The 26791-nt window shown below is 35.7% G+C and overlaps 1 protein-coding gene across 1 annotated transcript in view; it reads right to left on the reverse strand.

Moving 5' to 3' along the window:
• Window positions 1-26791, reverse strand: part of esama (endothelial cell adhesion molecule a) — a 40267-nt gene that overhangs the window by 603 nt on the left and 12873 nt on the right. Inside the window, exons 2-6 of the mRNA XM_058788891.1 lie at window positions 4749-4891; window positions 2308-2509; window positions 2008-2163; window positions 902-1024; window positions 66-195 (exon numbers count right to left, since the gene is read on the reverse strand). Of these exons, the coding sequence (XP_058644874.1) occupies window positions 66-195; window positions 902-1024; window positions 2008-2163; window positions 2308-2509; window positions 4749-4891 (754 nt within the window). The remainder of the gene's footprint in view (window positions 1-65; window positions 196-901; window positions 1025-2007; window positions 2164-2307; window positions 2510-4748; window positions 4892-26791) is intronic.

Consider the following 26791-nt stretch of genomic DNA (forward strand, 5'->3'; position numbering starts at 1 on the left):
AACACACAAAAACATTTAGTGTCAACACAAGTTAGAAATCAATCAATAAATCATAATTATCTTACTTGATTTCATTGGCTAAATCCTCCTCTGTGTCTTTCTGTCTTGTCCACATGAAGACGAGGAAGAGAATGATGAGGATGAGAGCCACAATACAACCAACCGTGACACCAGCGATCATCCCAGCATTAGTCGCTGTAGGAAAAGTTAATGTACACTTTTTATCTTCAGACAACTTAAATGACTAAATATTAAGTATGCAAAAGAGAATGAATACAACCGCTTAAAAAAAACAGTAAGATTGAATTTTTGGTCCCACTTTATATTAGGTGGCCTTAACTACTATGTACAGTACTTACAACAAAAAATAAGTACAATGTACTTATTGTGTTTATATTATATTGCAAAACACTTTTGCTTACATTACAGATTTGCTTACATTACAGACATTAATTACAGATGCAGTTTTTTTTTTTTTAAATATAAGTACAATGTAAAATCATGTATGTACATAAGTGCATTGCATCAAATGATTAATCTAAAATGTAAGTACATAGTAGTTAAAGGCCACTTACTATAAAGAAGGACTGAATGTTTATAAGATTTTCTATTTTTAAAAGTAATTTATTCCTGAATTTTCAGCAGCCATTATTCCAGTCTTCGGAGTCACGATGTCCTTCAGAAATCATTCTAATATGATTTGCTGCTCAAGTAACATTTCTAATGATCAATGCTGAAAACAGTTGTGCTACTTAATATTTTTGTGGAAACTGTAATACTTTTTTTAGGATTATTTGATGAAAAGAAAGTTAGTGTCATGTTAACATAAATGTGTTTACTGTCACTTTTTATCATTTCTTAATATTTGCAGCTTATGTAATGAGCAAACAACAGTACGTACATGTGATGACCTCCAGGTTGATGTAGCACGTCTCCACTCCTGCAGAGTTGGATGCAGTGCACATGTATTTCCCTGACATATTACTGCTCAGATTGTTCAGCTTTAATGTTCCTGCGGTTTCATCTACAACAGTATGAAGGTAAAGTTAGACTTGCATGATTACAAAAATAATTCAACCAGAGATTAGAAACATTCAAATATTTGAAACAGATTACAGAGTGTCACAGTAACTGATAAAATATTGCTAGCTGAATGCCAGCAATGTTTATCCAAGATATCTAAGGATTTGATTCCAGTGACTCAAGAATTACATAAAGGTCAATAAATATATGGTTTTAAGGTTTAATCTCAGCCCAAACAGTTTCCTCGTCATGCTTAAAGGATTAGTTTAACTAAAAATGAAAATTGTGAGAATATTTACTCACCCTCATGATGTTCAAAATATATAGTCAAACCAAAAATTAATCAGACACCAGATATCATATTTTTTTTTTTTTTTTTTGTACAAGTGGGTGCAGGACACTATAGTCATTTATGTAAGTGAGGATAGCAAAATAAAGCAAGCTTACACCCCAAAATTCTTCATACAGTGGACCACCAGTAAAACTGATAAAAATTTGGGACCAAAAATAATTCACTTTGACCTGACCATGTTTTGCTTTAGTGTATTTTCTTTAATTGCTAATGTGAACTGACTGAACAAAATTAAGCATTGCTTGGTAACTGGTTGACCTAAATTGGCATTATCTAATTGTGTGCTTAAATTTAACAGCTGACAGCTGTTCACCCTAATTAATTACATACCTTTCTATCAAAGTTCTACCTAATATTCCTCCCATAGTGAGCTGTTAACTTTTGCGACTGTATCCAGAGTCATGTAGATGACTTACTAAAGTATACTTTTATGCTATTTTCTTTATCAGTGGCTGGGACATTCTTCAAAAATTCACCCCTTTCCACAGAAGAAATAAAGTCATATGAATTTAAAACAACATTAGGGTGAGTCAATTTTCATTTTTGTAGAGGCATGTTAATCGAAAGGAGAATGAAGAATATATTATTTCAATATATTCTTGTGTCTTACTTGGACACACAGACAGACTCACTTTGTGCGGGAGGGAAGAAGACCTCTGAATTGGGACTGGTCTTGGTCCACTTATATTCTGGTGCAGGTTTACCATCATCAGAGTTACAAGTCAGAGTGATGTTCCCTTTAAGAACAGGCCTTCCTTTAACTTGACAAACTGGCACTGAAGGAGGGACTGAAAGAGACAGGATGGGTCGTGTGATGTTAAATCTGGAAAACGCTGGCCTGCGTCACAGAACAAGCATCTGACATGTACACATGCATGTGTGTGTTTTATGACCATGCATGTGTGCACCACAGTGTGGCAGTAAGTACACACCTTTAACATTAAGGGTGAGCTCTCCGGTGAGTCCTGGGACGCCCGGGATAATGACCTGGCACATGTACTTCCCTGAGTCTGATGCTTTGGTGTTGTTAATGTACAGGGACAGATTGGAGTTGGGCATATTACGCATAAAACCAACTCTACCTGCAAACTGGGAAGTGCTATGACTTACACCTCCACCGACGTATGAGATAATCTAAAGACAGACAAAGAAGAGGGTGGAAGGCATTAAAATTGCAAATGTGGTATGAATAGATGCTATTTTTTTTAGATGAAATATTTTTCACAGTATACAGGTACATTTATTCATTACATTTTATTAACACACAATTTTACACAAACACCCCTTTCAATAAATTACTCAATAAATTATTGAAAATATAAACATATTAAATAATTACATATAAACAGATGGGAGTATTAATATATAAACAAACAAACAAATGTGTGGACGTTTGTAATACTAATGAAATAGCAAAAACTGCTCAGGCAAGCAGCTGGAAATTTCTAAACCACTGTGTAAAAACACAATTTTAAAAAATGGAATGATGTAAGATCATCAATCTGTTGGAGGCAAGGGCAGAATTTCTCAGTGGACAGGTCTAAAGGATTCATATCAGCTGACTCCTCAGTGTGCAGATTTAATCTCAGTCGAAGAAAATGCTGGATAGAGGATTTTACAATCTGCAGATAATACGGTTTCTTACAGAGTAATGAGGTGCTGTGTAATGCAAAATGAAAGACAACTGCTGCCAAGAGTGGACATTTCAATCACAGTATTATACTATAACGTAAGATGGTCTGAGCTTGCAGGTACTATGAGATAGCGGTCTGCTATGATGATTCACATGACTTCTTGTACTTTCAATATGGTTAACACAAAAAAAACAAGTGATTCTGTGATAAAGACATTTCGTTGACATTTGATCAACATTATGTAACAATTAAAACAAAAATTAAATGGTCATTTTTAAGGCTTTTAAAAAAAAAAAAGTATAATCAGTCCAGAATAATATTTCTGTTTCTGCCATTCATAATCCAAAACATAACATGCACAGATGGTGCTAAACTTTCTGGCATCTGCACAAAAACTAACGAATGAATATAATCCCACCCATAATACCACACCATTTCGATATCTAATTCGGACTGACATAACATTATCAGAATTCATTATAAATCTATGCTGAATCCCTTTGGCGTACTGCACTGGAAACATGTTGACATGAGTGTTTGAGTACGGGTGATAATGAGGAGCAGGATTTCGTCTGTGTGCACTCTTGACCTCTGGAACTCAAGAGCCTGAGTCATCAGGGACAGAGAGTGACCATTACATTACATCAGCTGCATGTCATGTTACGTTCTGACCCACCTTGAGAAAAATTATTTTGAAACTATGAAATCAGATTGAAAACAGCCAATATATGCACTTGACCCAACATACTACACTCCTTAAATTGCTCAGGCACCTAGTTAATTAACTATATTACTTAGAAAGTCTTTATTACTGTGTGATTATTAGTATTCATATTTCATAGTTTACAGAGTATAATCTTTTACAATAATTCTTTGTCTCTCATCTCAACAAAGAGCCCTATGTAATAATAAAAATATCAAATATTAAGAGATTACTACAATTATTTATTACCTTAATTATTACTTGTTTATTACCAGCTAAAAGCACTTTATGAGAATTAAAAATATTATGTTTTAATATGACAAGCCTAAATTATGCTGCTACTACTACTATTATTATTATTATTATTTTTTTTTATTATTATTATTATTATTATCATCATCATCACTAAATTCTATGTACATCTGACTGCTCATTGTTTCAGTCTACTGTACACAGTCTTTGCACTACCTTGGGTTTTTACTTTAATCCTACTTAGCTTGTTATTTATTATTATTACTCAGTTTTTATCATTATTTCTTATGTTCATCTTATTTTACCATTTTTAGCTATGTATTTAATCCACAGTCAAAGTAGCTAGGTATGCTTTAAATAAAAGCGACAAATAACACGTTCATGTTTTTAACATCAAGATTTTAGGGTGTTATATATATATATTTAACATTTGTTAAAAAAAAGTCATTATTTATTTACAAATAATTGTTTAAGCTTTTTTTACAGGATGACAAATAAATTTGTATTAAGTATAAATATTCAATATAAAATTGTGACATGCTAGGCACATTTTAGAAAAAAAAAAATTCAGACGGCACTTATTTAAAAATAATTATTTTACTTTTTTGCAGTTCACTTAAGTATTTCTACAATATGACAATTAAATTAAATTCTATTCTCTCAATTGCTAAGAATAAAAAAATTAATAAAGTCATAATATATTTAGATGGAGTATAGCATGTCACACTGCAGGACACTGCCGTCTCAGTCAACGCAAACTAAGAAAAACAACAAAGACAGTCACCATTTCTGTGCTGCTGGACATGTAGTTCCAGACCACTGTATTTTTCTCAGGCTCCACACCAGTGTAAGAAGCCTGCAGCACTACCGTCTTCCCTTTGATCACTTCTACATTTTTCTGAGGCAGCTGAAGTTGGGCCAGGTCACCTGGAAAGATAAAGAAAGCATAAATCGATTAACAACCTGAAAAACATTAAATATTTCCATTCAACCCAGCTGACAGTCTACAAGTCCAGGTGCACTCATTTTAAACCCCAATAAAATCTCAGAAACATTCAGGAGTGACATACACTCCCCCAAATGGAGGTAAACAAGCTGAATCCAGCTGTCCTGGTTGTCAGTTTGATCCGCCAGCTTGGCCGGGATGCTTCGGCTTGGCTCCCAGAGAAACAAATACGCGTTACACAGAGACTCATAAGAGAGATCTGCTTCTAAAATCCTCTTGTCACTTATGATTTCAGATGAAAGTCCGCAGGGAGAAAAACTGGGTGACGCAACCACAGAGCATCTTGTTTTAGGCTTAGCAGAAGGTACGTGGGAGGGAGAGGGACATTCACAGGCCCACTGCAATGAGCCTCAATGCCACGCGTATGTTGAATTCCCATCGCTTAAGTGTAAACCCACTAATCCTCAACTAGAATCCTGTTTGTGTTCATCTTTCGGACATTTTCTTCTGCTTTATGTTAGCCGGCTGGTCTTTAACCTGATTACAAACTAGCAATGATAGTCAAATTGCTTCCATTGACTCACCAAATAAAGCCATCGCTCAATTCAGAAATTTAACCCATATGTGGGACGGCATCAAACGCTGAATTGCATTATGAATGTATAAAGGAATAAATCAGCTTTCATGGAAAACCTTGATCAACATTTCATCTTAGAGGTCAAAGGGGAAAATAGATTTCTGGTCATGTCCCTTCCATCTTGCAATCAGTATCAGTTCTATTGTTTACCAAAGAAGAAAAATCTCTCTTAATCCAGTGCTCCAGTCTGCCCCCCATCTGTTATTTGAAGGCATTGTCGAGGAACAGAGGTCACGGCAGTGATCCAAAGGCCATACCCTGAACTAGTTCCAACTGGACTGTCAAACACTTCTCAGATTGAAAGATTTATAAACAAACATACAGAGAAGACAGGCAACATGATATAATGACGCTGTACCACACGTAATGTAGACTTTGTGTATGTGCGTGTGTATATATTAAATAAATAATTTTAGTTTTAAGATAATTTTTATTACTTCTAGTCTTTCTATTGCTACTGAAGCAAAAACTAAAAGTCCTTGGTAAATAAAATTGATTTCTTTCAAAAAAAAAAAAAAAAACAACAACCTTACTGACCTCAAACTTTTGAACGATAGCAAATATTAAATACTGAGTATTCATGTCTTTCAAACTAGCATTAAATTCATCTAATTTGTAATTAAATCATATATAACCAGCTTTCTAGCAGGAACACTAGCACTTTAAATCAATAATATACAAATCTTCATTCATAACAACACAAACTTGGTTCTAGAACATTTTCCATAATCTGCATGCTAGGGTACCATACAAAGCATGTTAAGCCCTAAGCAGCTTAGACGTAATGCTTAAAGACAGAGGCAGAAAAAAAAAAAGTTATTATTTTCCATGAACTTTTAGAACAAGAGTTTAAACTGTATGACTGCCAACATACCAGTAGAGGGCAGCAAATGCTATGCAATAAACTCAGTCATTATGCAGTAAATAAGAACATAAAGGAACACCAAAAACATGGTGTTTTGTGCACTTCACTACTGAAAATCCTTCATTCAGGACTTATGATATTCAATGATTTGTGCAGTCAGACTGTGTTTTCAATGCATCTATAATCACTGTGTTTTTCTGCATCTACCAAAGCAGAGCTTCTGAATCATTAGGTGCATTATCTAGCATTCCCAAGTCTTTTCCTCATCTCTAGATCGCTCTACTAAAGCCTCAATAAGAGATTAAACTAGTAGCTGATGCTCAGTAGGGAACCTGTGTTAGCATCAGCCTCTCTCATTAATCAGAACACTTTTGGGAGTGTTTTCCTCTCTTGTGAACACAGAGTCTCTCAGATCCACATAAGGATCTTAGCAGTGTTTAAATTCTCCTATTAAACTCACTTATTGGAAGAGCAACCTCAAACAAACATGAAGCTCTTAACAAGCCACAGGAGGAAAGCATCTGTGCTGCGGATGTGATGTTAAGTTTAGTGTGCGCTAACCAGTGACCAGTTCAAGTGAATGTCCACTGGTCAGTTAACGATGATAAATGATTCCTCTGGGAAATGTTTTGAGGGATTTTGCTGTTTCACTGTGAGAATGACAGCGGGACCAAAGCGGAGAGACCATTTCCTGAGTCTTCAAGCATACCATCACAGCATCTTCTGATTTAACTCCTAATGACAAGATATTCCAGTACTGTCCCAATCCCATCAGCCTAATGAGCCTGCAAATGATTTCTGGCATTATAGTCCTCCAAATCGCACATGTGTGTACACAAATGCTTTTGCTGATGCAAATGTGCTTTTGTTTGTTCAGTTGTGAACCCCAGAAAGTTCTGAGGAAAGCTCTGAGGACAGGTACGGGCAATGAGAAGAACATCAGAAAGAGAAAGCAGCTCATGTCAAGTCAAATATTGAATACAGACTTTTATATTTAAGACTAATGAGAAGAACAGAGTGTTATAAATCTTCTCACATCATTCCAATGGGTCTGATCTGAATAATATATGCTACTGAGTGGCATGAAGTCAGAAAAGAGATGGAAAGATCATCAGTTAGAGCCACACATGCTGGAGAGGTAATGAGGCTTCAGTCATCAACCAAAAACTCATCCAGTAAGTCACCAGTAATGGCCACAAAAAATTGAAATACACACGCACGTGTGTACACGGTTGCCCATTAAAATGAAGCATTAACAGCACCAGATAAACAACAAAGATGCACAAGTACAGTGCCAGTATATAAATGTTGACCCTGGACCACAAAACCAGTCTTAAGTCGCTGGGGTATATTTGTAGCAATAGCCAAAAATACATTATATGGGTCAAAATTATCGATTTTTCTTTTATGCCAAAAATCATTAGGATATTAAGTAAAGATCATGTTCTATGAAGATATTTTGTAAATTTCTTACCATAAATATATCAAAACAATTTTTATTAGTAATATGCATTGCTAAGAACTTCATTTGGACAACTTTAAAGGCTATTTTCTCAATATTTTGATTTTTTTGCACCCTCAGATTCCAGATTTTCAAATAGTTGTATCTCGGCCAAATATTGTCCTATTCCAACAAACCATACATCAATGGAAAGCTTATTTATTCTCAATTAATAATATATAATCTCAATTTTGAAAAGTTGACACTTAAGACTGGTTTTGTCGTCCAAGGTCACAAATATTGACATGTCCTACATTTTTATGTTAAGCAAAACAGACTAGGTACATACAAAACGACATTCAGACATTAAATCTGAATTAAATACAAATAAAACTTCCAGTTGCAGACTATACCATACCAAAAGTTTGAGGTCAGTAAGATGTTTAAGAAATTAATAATTTAGGATGCATCAAAAATGCTGTTCTTTCGAACCTTCTATTTGAATCCTGAAAAAAGAAAAAAATAATAATAATTAAGCAGCAAAACTACTTTTAACATTAATAATAATAATAATAAATCTTTCTTGAGCACAAAATCTGCACATTAGTATGATTTCTGAAGGATTATGTGACACTGAAGACTGGAGTAATGCCTGCTGAAAATCCAGCTTTACGGTCACAAGAATAAATTACATTTTAAATTATGATAAAATAGAAAACAATTATTTTAAATTGTAATAATATTTCAAAATATTGCTGTTTTACCACATTTTTCATTAAATAAATGCAACCTTGAGTATAAGAGACTTCAAAAATATATATTTTTAAATTGTACTGATCCAAAACTTTCGAATAGTTAACTACATAAAATCAACAAATAAATAAAAACAAAATGTATTTCTAATCAAACAACTCAAGTGCTAGGTTATTAATTAAACATTTTTATGCACCGCACCTGTTTAACATCAGCTGAGCCTAAAGTTTCTATGTGGAACATTTTCCTGAAATCCATCTAATTTCTGTGATAACCCCATTATTCTAAAGTGCTGCGCTAACATAAATCAAGACTCTTAGTAATTATGCTGTGCATAGCTTAAGCAAAACAATGGGTTTAATGTCCTTCACGGTCTCAGATATTAACCTTAAATTGAACAAGATACCAAAAATTACCCTATTTTCCTTTTTTGATAAATGTTCCTGGTCTTATCGTGAAAGATTCAGTGAGAAACAAAAGGTAATACCTTTTACCCAATTACCCAAACTGGCCTTCCTTTATGGGTGACAAGACCAAACCCTCTTCATTTTAAATCCCACCCCTTCAACAATCATGTTACTCATGTAGAGATACTTTTCACAATTCAGTCAAGTCCCGCCCTACATTATCATCTCACTGAACATCCTGTTTCACTCTAAAATATCACATTATGAATGTTATTAAAACCATGTTGACTTTAATGTAACTTTCTTGAGGGAATCATGGATAACGTGATTCATGAAAACATAAACATGGCAAATAGAACACAACTTGAGGTTGCTCCCATGCGTATGCTTATGTGCATGACTTAAATAGAGATGTTGATGCTTTTAATTGCAGGAAGAGCACTATTTATTTTTTGGAAGTTGGCACTAGGCTCTGATAAAGAGTTCAGGAAAGGCCTTTAATGCATCTGACGGTTTGCGTGGATGCCAAGCATTGGGTGGAGGCCAGAACTTCCTGTCCTAACTATCTACACTGCAAAGTTACCGTTAAAGCATTCCTGCCCTGGGTCTTCAGTCAGATCTGAGACCAAAGGTCTTTTGAAGATGAGCTAACACCCAAAATGATTACATATGCTCTGGCAAAATGAGTCAAATGAAAATGACAAATCTAATCTCGACTATAAAACCTTGATCAGATCAACTCGAGAACTTATGGCCGGGGTGGAGACGTACACAAGCACACTGCAGATCTGAGAGATTGACTGATGGTTTTCTTCATGTCACTGATAAAACCTTTATGAAGTGGTTTAGTAATGAACACTCTGGATGTGGTAGGGAGGATCTCATTTGTGTGCCTTCAGGGAAAATTACTATCTGAGGGACAGAATTTTAATATGCTGAGTAAAGGATACCCAACATAGCAGTGTGAAAGTCTACTTTAAGAGTGAAAAAAGACACACGTTTAAACTATTTAATGTTTTTTTTTTTTTCATTCTATATTATAGACAAATAATATAGAATGATACTCAGTGTCCTAATTACAAGATATCATAATTAATACTATTATTGGTTTGAAGAATGGAAAAACATCCAGGTGGCATTACTGTCTGGAGGTTTTGCGAGTATTTCTATTTTTTATCTTTTATTTTTATTTCCCACACAGGATGCCCTTTTGTTGTCATATGAGAAGAAAACCATTAAGCCTTATACTTGGGTACACCAATTTTTGTATTAAAAAAATACAAAAGTTATGTTTTTAAGAACCTATGTGTAGTAAATGTATAGATTTAAAAGAGTTCTTCAAACCAGTCAAGCTTGCCCTCTGTCACCTCTTCTAAAAAACTCCTTATCTGACAAGAAAACTCTTATTCCCTTGTCTCATTTTGAGTTTCTCTCTCTCTCTACTGCCATTTTTCTTTCCAATGTCCTCTTCTCCTCTCCATTATCTCTCGGTAATTACAGACAATGCTTGAGAGTGGATAGAGAGTATCAGTTCTATCAAACTGTGACTGTTTGGTTCATTTGAGAAATATTTGTAAGTCATTAGTTTAATTGTGTGTTATCCACATTATCTGTGGCGTGAGAGAGGGCCGTGCGGGTGGATGTGATGATGAAAAGGAATGATAAGAGAGTCTCTGCAATCGACTTTAGTGCAGCTCAAGGTTGATTGAAGCAGTAATAAGGGTGCAGAGAGAATCTGATTCATGCGGATGGTGAAAAATGGACAGGCAAAGACTACAGAAAGTCTGACTCTGTATCAAGACAACCTAAAAAATTTAAAAAAATGCTTTCTACAAAGTCAGAATTGGTGAGAAATGGGACGGTAAGAAAGGAACATTTGTTAGTCATAGTTTAGCCACATTTTAGAGGTCACATTTTGTATTATATATATGTATATATATATATATATATATATATATATATATATATATACAGGTGCTGGTCATATAATTAGAGTATCATCAAAAAGTTGATTTATTTCACTAATTCCATTCAAAAAGTGAAACTTGTATATTATATTCAATCATTACACACAGACTGATATATTTCAAATGTTTATTTCTTTTAATTTTGATGATTAGAGCTTACAGCTCATGAAAGTCAAAAATCAGTATCTCAAAATATTAGAATATTTACAATTGAGTTTGAATAAATGACCATCCCTACAGTATAAATTCTGGGTATCTCTTGTTCTTTGAAACCACAATAATGGGGAAGACTGCTGACTTGGCAATGATCCAGAAGACGAACACTGACACCCTCCACAAAGAGGGTAAGTCACAGAAGGTCATTACTGAAAGGTGTGGCTGTTTACAGAGTGCTGTATCAAAGCATATTAAATGCAAAGTTGACTGGAAGGAAGAATTTGGGTAGGAAAAGGTGCACAAGCAACAGGGATGACTGCAAGCTTGAGAATACAGTCAAGCAAAGCTGATTCAAACACTTGTGAGAGCTTCACAAGGAGAGAACTGAAGCTGGAGTCAGTGCATCAAGAGTCACCACACTCAGACGTCTTCAGGAAAAGGGCTACCAAGCCACTTCTGAACCAGAGACAACGTCAGAAGCATCTTAACTGGGCTGTGGAGAAAAGAACTGGACTGTTGCTCAGTGGTCCAAAGTCCTCTTTTCAGATGAAAGTAAATTTTACATTTCATTTGGAAATCAAGGTCCCAGAGTCTAAAGGAAGAGTGGAGAGGCACAGAATCCATGTTGCTTGAAGTCCAGTGTGAAGTTTCCACAGTCAGTGATGATTTGGGCTGCCATGTCATCTGCTGGTGTTGGTCCACTGTGTTTTCTGAAGTCCACAGTCAACGCAGCCATCTACCAGGAAATTTTAGAGCACTTCATGCTTCCTTCTGTTGACAAGCTTTATGGAGATGCTGATTTCATTTTCCAGCAGGACTTGGCACCTGCCCACACTGCCAAAGGTACCAAAAGCTGGTTCAATCACCATAGTGTTACTGTGCTTGATTGGCCAGCAAACTCGCCTGACCTGAACCCCATAGAGAATCTATGGGGTATTGTCAAGAGGAAGATGAGAGACACCAGACCCAACAATGCAGATGAGCTGAAGGCCACTATCAGAGCAAACTGGGCTCTCATAACACCTGCGCAGTGCCACAGACTGATCGACTCCATGCCACACCGCATTGCTGCAGTAATTCAGGCAAAAGGAGCCCCAACTAAGTATTGAGTGCTGTACATGCTCATACTTTTCATTTTCATACTTTCCAGTTGGCCAAGATTTCTAAAAATCCTTTCTTTGTATTGGTCTTAAGTAATATTCTAATATTTTGAGATACTTATTTTTGACTTTCATGAGCTGTAAGCTCTAATCATCAAAATTAAAAGAAATAAACATTTGAAATATATCAGTCTGTGTGTAATGAATGAATATAATATACAAGTTTCACTTTTTGAATGGAATTAGTGAAATAAATCAACTTTTTGATGATATTCTAATTATATGACCAGCACCTGTATATACACACACACACACACACACACACACACACACACACAGTGGGTACGGAAAGTATTCAGACCCCCTTCACTTTTTTAAATTTTGTTGTTGCAGCCTACTACTACAATTGTTTAAATTATTTATTTATTTTATTTTATTTTTCTCAGTAATCTACACTCCGTACCTCATAATGACAAAGTGAAAACAGAATTTTAGAAATGTCTGTAAATTTATTAAAAAGAAAAAACTGAAATATCACATTTACATAAGTATTCAGACTAAGTACTTAGTTGAAGTACCTTTGGCATCAATTACAGCCTCGAGTCTTTTTGGGTATGACACAACAAGCATAGCACACCTGTACTGGGGGATTTTCTGCCATTCTTCTTTGCAAATCCTCTCAAGTTCGGTCAGGTTGGATGGGGACCATTAGTGGACAGCCATTATCAGGTCTCTCCAGAGATGTTCAATAGGGTTCAAGTCAGGGCTCTGGCTGGGCCACTCTAGGACATTCACAGAGTTGTCCCTAAGCCATTCCTGTGTTGCCTTGGCTGTGTTGTGTTTAGGGTCGTTGTCATGTTGGAAGTTGAACCTTCCGCCCAGGCTCTGAATACTCTGGACTGGGTTTTCATTAAGGCTCTCTATACGTTTTGGTGCACTGAGCTTTTCTTCTACTCTGACGAGTCCCTCAGTCCCTTCCTCTGAAAAACTCCCCCACAACATGAGGCTGCTACCAGCACACTTTACTTTTTGGATGCTGCTCTGCAGTTGATGAGCAGAGCTGGTTTCCTTCAAACATGATGCTTGGAATTGAGGTTGATCAGACCAGAGAATCTTGTTTCTCAGAGCCTGAGGGTCCTTTAGGTGCGGTTTTGCAAATTTCAAGTGTGTTTTCAAGTGTCTTCACTGAGGAGCGGATTGAGTCTGGCCACACCGCTATAAAGCCCAGATCGGTGGAGTGTTGCAGTGATGTTTGTCCTTCTGTAGGTTTCTCCCATCTGCATATATGATCATGGAGCTCAATTAGAGTGACCATCAGCTTCTTGGTCACCAGTCTAGACAAGGCCCTTCTCCATCAATTGATCAGTTTGGCTGGGCGATCAGCTCTTGGAAGAGTCCTGGTTTTGCTAAACTTCTTCCATTTGAGAATTATGGAAGCCACTGTGCTCTTGGGAACCTTCAATGCAGCAGAATTTTTTTCCAGATCTGTGCCTCAATACAATCCTGTCTCTGAGCTCTGCAGGCAGTTCCTTTGACCTCATGGCTTGGTTTTCGCTCTGATATGCATTGTCAGCTGAGAGTTCTTTTATAGAGGTGTGTGCCTTTCCAAATCATGTCCAATCAATTTATTTTACCACAGGTGGACTCCAATCAAGGTGTAGAAACATCTCAGCAGTGATCAAGAGAAATGGGAGGTACCTGAGCTAAATTTCAAGCGTTGTTGCAAAGGGTCTGAATACTTATGTAAATGTGATATTTCAGTTTTTTATTTTTAATAAATTTACAGACATTTCTAAAATTCTTTTTTCACTTTGTCATTATGGGGTACGGAGTGTAGATTAATGAGGGGGGGAAAATTAATTCAAACAATTGTAGTATCAGGCTGCAACATAACAAAATTGAAAAAAGTGAAGGGGGTCTGAGTACTTTCCGTACCCACTATATACATACACACACACACACACACACACACACACACACACACACACACACACATACACACATATATATATATATATATATACACATACATACATATACATATATGCATAAATAATCTTTATAAAACATATAATATATTTTCTTTCTTTTTTTTTTAAATAGGGTGAAATGCGACCTGTACTTTTTCATTGGATTCACCAAACAAAAAAAACAAAAAAACAAACAAAAAAAAAACACATGCGCTACTCTGCAACCAGTTACTCTTGTTCTTTAAATTCTGGCTGTTGCATTTTGGGTGAGAAACACTGGGCTGACGCTGACATATAAGGGCAACGCTGGAAGTGAAGACAGAGTCTAAGTCCAGTGTATTCCGGTTTCCTTCTTTCCTGTTTCCTGTGCATTGTGTTAAAACATGGATACAGGAAAGAGAGCTGGGCCAAATAAGACAAAGACTGGACACACTCCAACAGCACATAAAGGATGCAGGGTCACACACACACACCTGCAACTCCATCTAAGATCCTGAAATAACTTCAATATGAGTCCATGTTGCTCGCGCATCAATCGCTGGGCTCAGGATGCTCCTCTGGCCCAGATCTGATCACTTCAACACAGCGACTGACAGCTGGGAGTCGAATCTGTACAATACTGAGAGGTGGCAGGTGATGCAATCTGTCCAGAAGACACTGGATTAACATGATGAATTGTGCTGGGATTACCCTGTGTTTTACAGGAGCCGCAAAATGTGATCATCTGTGACACAAACCTCATGCCTTTAATCTGATTCAGAGATGCCGTCTATCATCTCAGTTTAAGGCTGTATTAATCAAACCTCACACCACTGCTGTCGTAAGTGACACAAACCCGTTACTGACAGCTGAAATGAAAACTCCCATGTTAATACAGTGCATCAAATAAATTAAGAACTGTAGGAGGGGCATAGTGGTGTTTGATGTATTAAACTGATCAAACTGACCACGGAAAGCATCAAAAGTGACAGTAAATACTAAAAAAAAAAAAAATCTCTCTCAAATAAATACTGCTCTTTTGAATTTTCAAACCTTTTCAATATATCACGGTTTCCACAAAAATATTAAACGGCAAAGTTGTTTTCAACATGATGAAATGCTTCTTAAGCACCAAATCAGCATATTAGAATGTGCTGAAGATTCTGTTTTGCAATCGCTGGAATAAATGAAAAACAGTTATATTAAATTGTAATAATATTTTGCAATATTGCTGGTTTTACTGTATTTTTCATCAAATAAATGCAGCATAAGAGAGCTTTTTAAAAAACAAAGAATATCCTACCAATCCCAGTGTATTATATTTTGAACAAAATAAAAATATTAGTGCTGTCAAGCGATTAATCGCAACCAAAATAAAAGTTTACATTATATGTGTACTGTGTGTATATATATATATATATATATATATATATATATATATATATATATATATATATATATATATATATATATATATATTATACACACACAGTATATATTTTGAAAATATTTACGTTTATACATTTATATATTCATATTCTTATATTTTATATTATATATAAATATTTTTAATATATAAACATAACATTTTTCTTAAATACATACATGCATGTGTTTTTATTTATATATATAGATAATAAATATACAAAGCATACACATATTATGTAAATAAAAACTTTTTGTATGCAATTAATCGTTTGACAGCACTAAAACAATCTATGTATTGTAAAATCTATGTATAAATCTATGTAAAATAATGTATCATAAATAAAAATATATATTTTTGTAGTTAATTTATATTCATATTACAACAATTTCTTAAAACCAATTATCCATAATTGATGGTTAAAAAGCTAATAATAATTTTCATGTTACGTGGTGTTAGATAATGACAAAAATTAATCTATGTAGTAAATCATGATGCAATTCCATCTCCTGAAATACAGCTGCAAGCAAAGTATGCCAAACTATACCCATCTTGCAAACGTAAAATTAAGAAAAATGACGCATTTTATAATTAAGCCATATGCTGAGGATAACTGTCCAAAAACTAATTACCCATCTATGAAGACAACGTAATTACCATAGAGCTCCGGCCCTCTAAATCTTATGGAAAACAGTGCAGATAAATCAATGAGAGCAAAGCCTTATCTCTACGCTCTGCAGAGCTAGTGTATTAGGAAAGAGATACGGCTCAGTCGAGGATGGATGTGGTTTATCAGACTGAGTTTGAGGAGCAGTATGGACTTTTTGATTAAGACTTGCATTTCAACGCGGTTCTTATATACGTCAGATGCTTGACCACAGCAATAGATAAAGCTTCTCTGGTAGGCTGAGTGAGGCATTAATCTTAAATTGACATGAGAACCGATAAAACAAATGTTTGTTGAGCTGAAAAAAGAAACTCTTGGCCTAAATACCACCAGACAGAAAAACATACAGCTTTGTTTATGCCACCCTTTCTGTCCTTTATCATTGTGAAACAAAGTACTACAACAGCGCGACTTTAAAATTATTTCGTATCTTGTAGTGGAAAATGTCAGTTTCGAGCCAAACATATTTGCAATAAAATTAGCAACACCATCAGAAAGGCCGGGTATCATAGGGGATGGATTACATTACTCTCTCAGAAGACTTAACATTCCCACACAGTGTCAGTTCAGTTTAGCAACGCTGTCACAAAAATACACACAGCCCTGATCTGCTACTCCAATTCTATAGTTAAACCAGTCTTAAAAACACACAAGGCCATAACTGATGAGTAAAGCTCATAATAGGGGAAGCTGGAGGGCCAAAGGAATGGGCATGAGCAGCAACAGCAGGGTTTGATGTTGTGTTTGGCCGTAATTAATCATCTCTGTTTTGCATTTTTGATTCTGAGGAGCTCTGATTAACCCGAGGATCAACAGAAACAAACAGAAGCAGAGAGGATGTGGATCCTGTGGCACGTCTTGACACACAGACGCACACGCACGCACATCCTGGGGCCGGTCACGTTTCCTTCTGCTGAGGTCGAGCCTGTGATCAAACTCTCAAGCTGTGTCTATAACAGTAGATTCCCAGCGTGAATGCTGGTGGCCGCTTGAATACAGAGAAAAAACATCCAATGAGAATAGAGCAAAACTATTTCATCTGAAAACAAGGAGTTATGAAAACACAGTCCCTGAGAGAACAGTGGCGACCGGTTTATGGAAAAATACCAATTTATAGAATGTCACCACCCTTGACAAAACTCCTGCAGCCACAGATAAAACTCCCCAAAGTCCCAGCAAAAAACAAAACAATCACAAGAGATAACACTGTTATTGTTTATCAAAAGGAAAATTCCAGGTTATTTCAACTTAATGTTTAAGGATCACTAAATAAATAAGCTGGATGGTTTAAAAGCATAAAAATGAAGCATGTATTTTTGTTTTAACAGAACGGTTGAGATATTTAATGCATATACATACAATATTATAATGTAATTAATAATATCCAGTTATCCATAATTAATAGCAATAAGTTAATAATAATTTCCGTGCTATGCCTGATAACCGTAAATGTTATCTAAAATGTAAAAATAGGGAAAAGTGCAAAAACAAAACCCCAGCAGTAAACAAAGTATGCCAAAATATGCAATAATTAAGAAAAATGACATACATAAATATATACACATACACACTTTAATTATAATTTATACAAACTGAATGTTTGTAGTAATGCTTTATATAGCCATTCAGTTGAAAACAACCCAGAATATTCCTTAACAACTGAAGGGAGCGGCTCAATTTAAAACAGCAGGAAGACTTGGTTCACATCTTTTATATCAGCTTTTGCCTCAATGTACCTGAAGTCATAAAAGCAGGCTTTAGCTCATAGCTGACGCCACAGAGGAGTAACAGCAGTGATGTCATCATCTTTTCATGTCACTGACAGGTGGTCCAACTCTAGATGTAATATATGCCATCATGCTGCTCATGGGTTAATCATGATCTAGACACCCACGACCCAGATAGAGCTTAACCACTGCTATGGGCTTGAAAATCGTCATGCGTAACAAATCTCATTAGAGGCCTGCTGATCTAGGATCATATTTGTGGTGTTTATACCAGTTCAGGTGATTGCATTATGACACAGGGACGTTACCGGTGTCATAATCCTTTTACTTGTGTTGCTAGAGAAATTTGATTCAGGCCATGGGCTCAAGGGAAGCTGTTATTGTGATAAATATGCCTCTCAATCAGGGGTTTTTACTCATCAGGAGTTACCCAGCAGGTTTTGAATATGACACTCAGCCAGCGCTGATCTCATAAAAGCAAATTCAAAGCAAAAAGCAAATCCAGCCCTGACTTCAAAGTGTTTTAAAAAATAATTCCTGACATTGACTGAAATCTGTGTTCCCCGGCGCTGATGTAACAAATCCCGATTTTTAAATAACGGACTTCAAGGACTCTCAAACACGTCTATAATTTTTATATAAAATACTAATTATATAAAATAATAAAAAAAACACAAAATGTAAAAAAAATAAACAAATTCAAAAGACATATAAAAATTCAAAAGATTAAAAAAAATGTAATTAACAAAAAATAAACAAGACAAACGATATGAAAAAGATCAAATAAATAAAAGGATAATAAAGAAAACTTTTAAAATAAATATTTAAATAAAAAGCATAAAAAATAAATAAACATTTAATAATAATAAACTCCATAAATCCACTTGACTCTTCAGGCAAACACATCAGAAAGCTGGCTGGTTGCATCTCAGTGTGATTTTTGTCAAAGGCTGTCTGATGAAAGGCTTACACAGAAAAGTTATTTGCACTTGAGTGCACAGTCTGACCTTGAGCAGCCATGAGTTCAAAATGAGAAATGGACAGACACAGCGGTCCACCAGGACCATCTAAGCATTTATCTGCCTCCTGTTGAGAATGAGTGCTAAGAGAGAGTGAAACTGTGTACTACACACTTCTGAAGGCACAGAAATGCAGCAGGACAAGCTTCACGGTTGCACCTGAGCATGTCATCTCCTTCACTCCGCCCCACAGCAAGTCTTGCAATTCTCATTTGGGGTAACTGCAAGAGATTGCGTGTTTGTCCACTGGACCGACAATAAACTCTGATGTGCCTTAGCTATTGGATTTTACCCTATTTCAGAATTCATGTGTTTGGTCAACGTTTCCTTCAATTTCCAGAGTAAATATTAAACCTAATAAGAGTTTTTTTTCCACAGGGAGACAGTAGATTTTAAAGGATACCCAGAAATGAATGCACATGTTCCTGAAAATGTGTATGTTAAGTATTTGCAAATATTTTCCTGTTGAGTTAATGCCAATATAGTTCAAATAAATGAAAAATAAAATGCAAAAGGTTCACACTGTTGCCAGTAAGTTACTGTAATTAAGATTTACAGTAGCAAACTGTATTTGATTTACAGTTGCAAATTGTACTGTTTTACAGTAAATTACTGAAAAAACATCCAATTCATCAGTATACTACTGTAATTCATTCATTTTAATATAGATTTCATTAATTTTTATATAGAATTCATTTTATTTTTACTCTACATAGGTACTACTGGCATTCAATTAAAATAAACAATAATTACAAAATATAAAATGCTTCATTTAAAACATTGCATGTATAACGCTTAAAAATACAGTCTTCCAATGCTGGAACAGTGCAACTTCATTTCTCCTGTCTTAGGACGTTTTGCAATGCATTATGTTATAATAGAATAGTTATAATAATGTTACAATATAGAACCCATTATATATACACTATCTACAGTGGACGCGGACAGTAAAGTGATGCCCCGGTATATTTCTGACGTACAGATGTACTCCAAGCGCTCGCGCTGTTTCTGACACGAAGTAGAAACGGATTTTATCATTACAGGCGATGTAACACGTCCAGTGTAGTCAGTCCCAAGCTGTTGTGGCATTATAGACACAGTGCAGGGCAAATTATGTCAATCCAAATGTAAGAAATTAGGAAAATAAAACAACCTCAATAGAATGGCACCAAAGAGACAGTTACAGCAAATACAGTAATATACAGCAATTTTTAAAAATACAGTAAGTCTCTGTATGTGAGGTCTGACGTCACAGAAAATTCCCATGATGCAAAGGGTATTACAGTTATTTACTGTAAAGAGAATTTGCAGTATTATACTGGGAGATATACAGTAAATAACTGCAGAAATTACAGAAATGTCTAACAGTGTATGGTTGTTTCTCATAATGACATAGATGAGAGAATCTAAAGCTTTTCAGATTAAGGTGTGACAAATAAACTAATTACTCAATGTGTGAATTAAGAAGATGGCAAGATAAGCCACAAGGCTTACTGCTGACTGCTCAGGGTTAATGATCTGTCTGATCTAGAAATCCTGCCTAAAATCTCACAAAAGCCCCACATGCAATAAAAGATGTGCATGAAATGAATTGAAATGGATTTATGGGGAAGAATTGCATCAGAGCTTCTTCTGTCATCAGTGACATTTGCTTCAGCCACCAGCTTGCTATTTTTCTTCAAGAATAGCAAATGAGTGGGAATACAAACATTCCTCTGCTGCCCACATTATGGTTGTATCCCCTAAACAAAGCGCAATAATGTCTACAGATCAACAAAGGCCTCTCAAATAAAAAGAGCAAAAACCATACCAGTTCACAGCTGTCAAACATAAGTGGCTTAATAAAATCCCCTCATATTCACATTTCACACACTTGTATGGAATAGTCTATGTGACGTGTATGAAATCCTGTATGAACGAGAAGGCCATGTTTTTAACAATTGATATAATATACAGTGATGGACAGCCGGGCCAAATAATCAGACGATATTTAGCTATTTTGATATTATTCTATCTGACACAAATAAGGTTGCTTAACTGATAAACAGAAATGTCAGTTTCAGAATTTACTGCAAGTCTTATCAAATAGAAAAACCATACTGAAAACACAATATTTTGAATACATTGAATAAAAGTAACGGATCTGATCATATTTCGGATCAGCAAAAAAAAGTTTCCTTTGCATTAATTACTAAAAGCTTACTTTACAGTAAGTACTTCTATACCCCAGCAGAAACTACTAGCTTAAAGTCAGTAATTAAACAAGAACAATTAAATTACAAGCATAGATGAACAGCCTACAACATAAAATTATAAATAAATACAGTAATAGTATTATTCAGGTGCAGAAATGTAAAAATTAAGTGTAAAACAACAATAATGCTTACTGCATAAGTTAAATACAGACTAATCTTTGTTAAAGCTGTGGTGTTGTTTGATTAGCAGACAGAAGCAGGTATTATAGGCTGCTGTCTCTTTAAGACTAAATGCACGGACCTGATACTGACACACATCCGGATTCTTTCTCAGCTGTATACGTTAACTTACATTAACATATAACAACAACAAATAACAACATAAATAATAATAAATTAAATCCACCTAAATTAATGAAAAGATAAAGTCAGTTAGTTTCGAGTTAATCATGTTTAACATCCAGCATTGTGAATGGTTAAAACATATTTTGCAGCTAGTGCAGCGGTGTTATCTTCTCCAAGTATGAAGGGTATTTCTAAATTGTGGTTACTTAATCTGTATTTGGAGAGGATTAGTCTTAAAATGGTTTAATCAATAAATAATTGGAAAATTTAGTGGTTCTGTTTAGGGTTGAGTAGCATTGGAGTTTATTTTGAAGGTCAAATTGTATTTTTTAGAGATTTATCATGAGTGTCTTTTAGATTGTCAATTTCTTTAATAATGGCTTTGGGGTTGAAGCTCTCTCTCTGCGTGTATGTGCTTCAGTGTGTATGTGCTTTCCGCTCTGCTATCCGTGAGTGTTGGGCTTATTTACATCAGAGTGCGCAAACTCAAAAAAAATATAACAGTGTATTTCATAATTTTATATTTTCACACAGACAATAGCTGTTTCTCAATATGCGTTCTTGTCTGTTCTTGTGGACTTGTGAAACGTCATTGCCCAAAAACCCACGTAATTTTCAAAATATTACTGTTATTCTGTCATGAAATGTAGTTTTAAGAGTTTTTCAGGTGAGAACGTAGTTGTTTAAAACTCAAATCATACACCACACCTATCAAATAAGGGTACTGTTGGCAGTGGAAACGCAAGCTGGATCAGGGTGTTCGGTCCCGACCCGTACCGCTTGGTGGAAACGAGCCATAAGAGACTGACCTCTAAGAAATGACACAACATGACAAAACGTCTTTGAGAGAGAGTTATCTAATGCAACCTAGAAATTGCATGTACCTTTGAAAGGTGTTTTGTTTAAGATGATTAACTGGAGGTGAGATAAGTCTACGGACGTCCTACAACCTCCTTCCCCATCACAAAACCCTCCTGTTGCACTTTCTGAGATTGGGCTCTTCTTCTCTGGCAGTGTCTAAGCCTCGTCTCTTCCCTTTAATCTTCTCACAGCTCAAAGCTGTCTTTAGCAGCTCCACACACACACACACACCTGTCTGGTTTGCTATCCTTGTGGGGACTCTCCATAGGCGTAATGCTTTTTCTACTGTACAGACCGTATATTCTATTGCCCTACACCAACCCTACACCTAAACCTACCCCTTACAGGAAACTCTGCATTTTTAGATTTTCAAAAAAACTTAATTCTGTGTGATTTATTAGCTTGTTTACCTGTGGGGACCTCAATTTAGGTCCCCATGAGTCTGTGTGTATTCAGGTTTAAGTCCCCACCTGAATAGAAAAACAGGTACACACACACACTCATTCATTTCAAGTCTTCAACGCAATGAGACACCTTTAGGCAAACCTTAAATATCTGAGATTACCGCCTCAAAGGCAATGACCAAACAAATGATGTAGCAAAAATAATATAGCAATCTCAATCAAATCAGAATTAACAGTAATTAGAGTCCCAAGCAGGTAGGCTAGTTGGGTTAAGAGGATCAGAGTTGATCTTTGTGCCATTTTGAAGAGCGAAAGCTTCAATGTTGTTACTTTGATGAACGGATGATCTGTCAGGGTGCAATCGAAGAACATTACCCTGCCAAACATACAGTTTTTGCTATCTATCTACCAACAAAATGCATTCAATGCGTGTCTGCAAAATGACGCTCTGTTGCAGTGAATCCCGAGGGACAATAAACAATAGCGCTGGCTACCGAATCCCAACAAAGCGCTCCTTTACAAGCCTCGCTTTCCAACAGGGGTCCGTTTTCAGGAAGGATGGGTGGAGGCCTGGGTAACAGAGTCACATTTCCCGTTAAACTTTGGAGATTAGATTGCAGACATTCAAAACAGAGGCCGTGATAATCTGCAGTGACTTCTCCCATCACGATGGAAATCTTATTCTGTAAAGCAGGTCTGAAAAATCGTTTGAACTGCAGAACGACTTACTGAAAATCTATTTTTCAAATAAAACCGAGATAAAAGTTACATACCACAGCCGTGAAAGACAACTTTTAAAACTACAATCGTTCAGACTGACAGTGTTTTCTCCATCGCTGAACGCTGGAGAAGTTTGTATATCTCAGGTTTAGTCACTGCAGTGATTTCTGTGTTACTCACAGGACAGAAAATGTATTTATTTATTTGCTGGCGTTATCAAGGTGATCTGGGAACAGTGGAATTGCCTGGTGAGGGAATGCTGGAGCTTATCAGGGAGTGCCAGGTGGTCAGAGAGGAAGTGGAGAGTCAGAAAAAGGAAAGGCCTAAATGCCGTCTCTTCCTTAATTTATTGCTCCCTCTCCCTGCCTCTTTCTCTTTCTCCCAACCTCCTTCTACTTTTCCATTCTTCCTCTCAGCATTTCAAAAGAAAACATGCTAAGATGATATAATGTTCTTTCTGCACAGAATATAAGGGCTTCAAAGTAATTCATACAAGTTATTAAAAGAGATATTTGAGCCATAATATTGTAGACTAACCTCTAAAACTTTCCAAAAGGCATTAGCAACTGTAAATACCCACACACTATGCAGTCAGTTGTACACACACTAGTCAGTTGTACACAGTAAATTTATACACGCAATGGTGGTCATAAAAAGTGAGAAACAATAACAGGTTTACCACAGACACTATATAGGGCATTTAATTTCAAACAAACACATTATTATATCGCTAGATAGTTATTTAGAGTTATTTGTGAGACGTTCAACCACAAAATTTAAATTAAAAATGCAGTAAACAGTTTTACTATGAAGAACCACAGAGACCATCCAGTATTAAATTCATAGCCTATGGCTTTTTAATTACATACGAGACATTTAAGCATTATGATATAACAGATTCTCTTTTGGTAAACAAACTTGGTACTAATGAGACTGCAATGATGCATATCGAATGCAAATGCAAATTAGTACTTCATGTAATTACTTTTCATGGAAGGGAGAGCAGAAACTCATAAATCAAGGCATCTGAGAAATAAGCGCAAACCACTACATTGAAACTCAAAATGTAGCTATGCTCGAGGTGTGCGATATTGACAAAAATTATATCTCGATATTTTCTTGGATTTTATCGATAACGATAATTAGACAATATTTTTCTGAGAGTGTTATTATGCTGGTATCTTAAGGACTACTGTGGACAGCTGACTCCTAACGTTTTTATATTCTTCATATTCTGTGTGGTGGTCAGTTCACACTGATATAAATGAATCTTTTCCAATAAGTTTAAAATGATTTTTACCTGTTCTGGGGATTTTTCCCTTTATAAAGCCATTTTTCTAAAAGTGTGCATTATCTTTTGAGTCAAAGTCTTATTTTTCTAATTAACTGATTAAATATAAGACATTTGGGCTGTTACCAAGCAAATGAAATCAGTATCAATAAAATTCATCTTTGCAATGCAGAGAAAACAGAAGCTGCATCTGAAGTGGCATTTAGATGCATTTACACACTGTTTAATGCAGGACATGAATGCATTTAACCTGCAATTACAAATGCATAAATAATGTTTTGATATATTAAACATAAAATTTGAATACTGTTATTTGAAATGATTAAATAATAAAAAGGAACTAGAAATGTGAAATTAAAACCACCAGTAGGTGGCAGCAAGTCACTGTTAATAAGCGAGTCATTGCGATTGAACCGAATCATTTAAACGGTTGATTCATTCAGGAACGAAACACCCTCAGAGACGCAAAACAGCGCTGTGGCTGTTTGGAATTATGTTATCGAAATAGAGCAAAAACAGGCAATATGGTGTCTAAAACGTAAGTCTCTTAATTGATTTCTTGTTTTGAACTGTTGTAAAGAAAAATCAGTATTACATTTGTAATCATGGTAATATTTGGAAAAACAAAAACCTGCACTTTTTCCGTGATATTGATAGAACTACATGAAATGATATAAATATATTGAATCTTGAATTTTGCGATCATTTTAGATGCATTTTTTAGACTGAATCATGCAGTGAAAGAACGCACTCTAAATGCGCGTCTTCACGTAATGTATGCATGCACTCTATACGAATGTTTTGAAGGGTATTTGCAAAATACTCGATAAAGTCAAATCGCACATCGTTAAAACACCAATTACGATATTCATCGCAGACGATATATAATCGCACACACCCTAAAGCTATGCAGAGACTAATATGGCTGTAATACAGCAAAGAAACACATGTTTTGTATTGTTATGTATTGTAATGGTATGCTAACAGATTCAGGAGTTTCAAACTCACTTTTAAAAAAGAATTAGTCAATCAACCATCGTTCGCTTGAACCTTCTTCCCATTAGTATTATCAGTCTAAGCCTGAAGAAAGCACAATTATTTCCAGGCTAAATGGGCCACATGTCAAACACTTTGACCAATCAAATAGTGCACGCCTTTAATCAGCAGCCAAGTAATTATGACAGTACTATGGTGCATTGTGTGTGTGTGTGTGTGTGTGTGTGTCTCTCTCTAGGGAGATGTTCCTGGAGGACAGCAGTCTAGCCCTTCATCTCTTCTTTGTATAAATGACTGAAAGAACAAAAAAATTAATAAATAAATAAATAAATAAATCACAATTGGGTCATTCCATGTCACCTCAACCAGAGAGGAAACAGAAGCTGCATCTGAAGTGGCATATTTACACAGACTGATGAAGCTGAGGTGCCATATGCATCTACACCACAATTTCAAAATGCATAAATAATTTTATAAGATTAATGTTTTAAATATTTTTGAGCATACATGTTAAAAATGTTGGGAAAAATGCAATACTTGTAAATATGATACCAAACCACCAGTAGATGACGTTAAATGACTGTTTTAATGAGCGAGTCATTTATCATTCATTCAAATGCAGTCTGATTCATTCAGAATCGAGGCAGCTGTCTTTATGAAAGGTTACTGAATCATTGACTCACTTGATTCGTTCAAAAACATGGATTCATTCAGTATCAAAACACCGCTGAGTGTTGCTGGGAGACACAACACTACTGCTGTGTCTGTTGTGATTGAAACTTCATCAGCAAACTTGAGCAAAAACAGTCAATATTGTATTGCAAATTGCGAACTTTGTGTCAGCTTAACTCACAATGAAGAACTTCCACACCGACAACAATGTGGATGCGAGCGTAAGTGTGCCGTGAAAACGGACCAGCTCGGAGGGTCAGCTCGTGAGATGAGGTGTATTCGA

Source organism: Onychostoma macrolepis, chromosome 10 (assembly GCF_012432095.1).
Source record: "Onychostoma macrolepis isolate SWU-2019 chromosome 10, ASM1243209v1, whole genome shotgun sequence".
NCBI classification, from domain to species: Eukaryota; Metazoa; Chordata; class Actinopteri; order Cypriniformes; family Cyprinidae; genus Onychostoma; species Onychostoma macrolepis.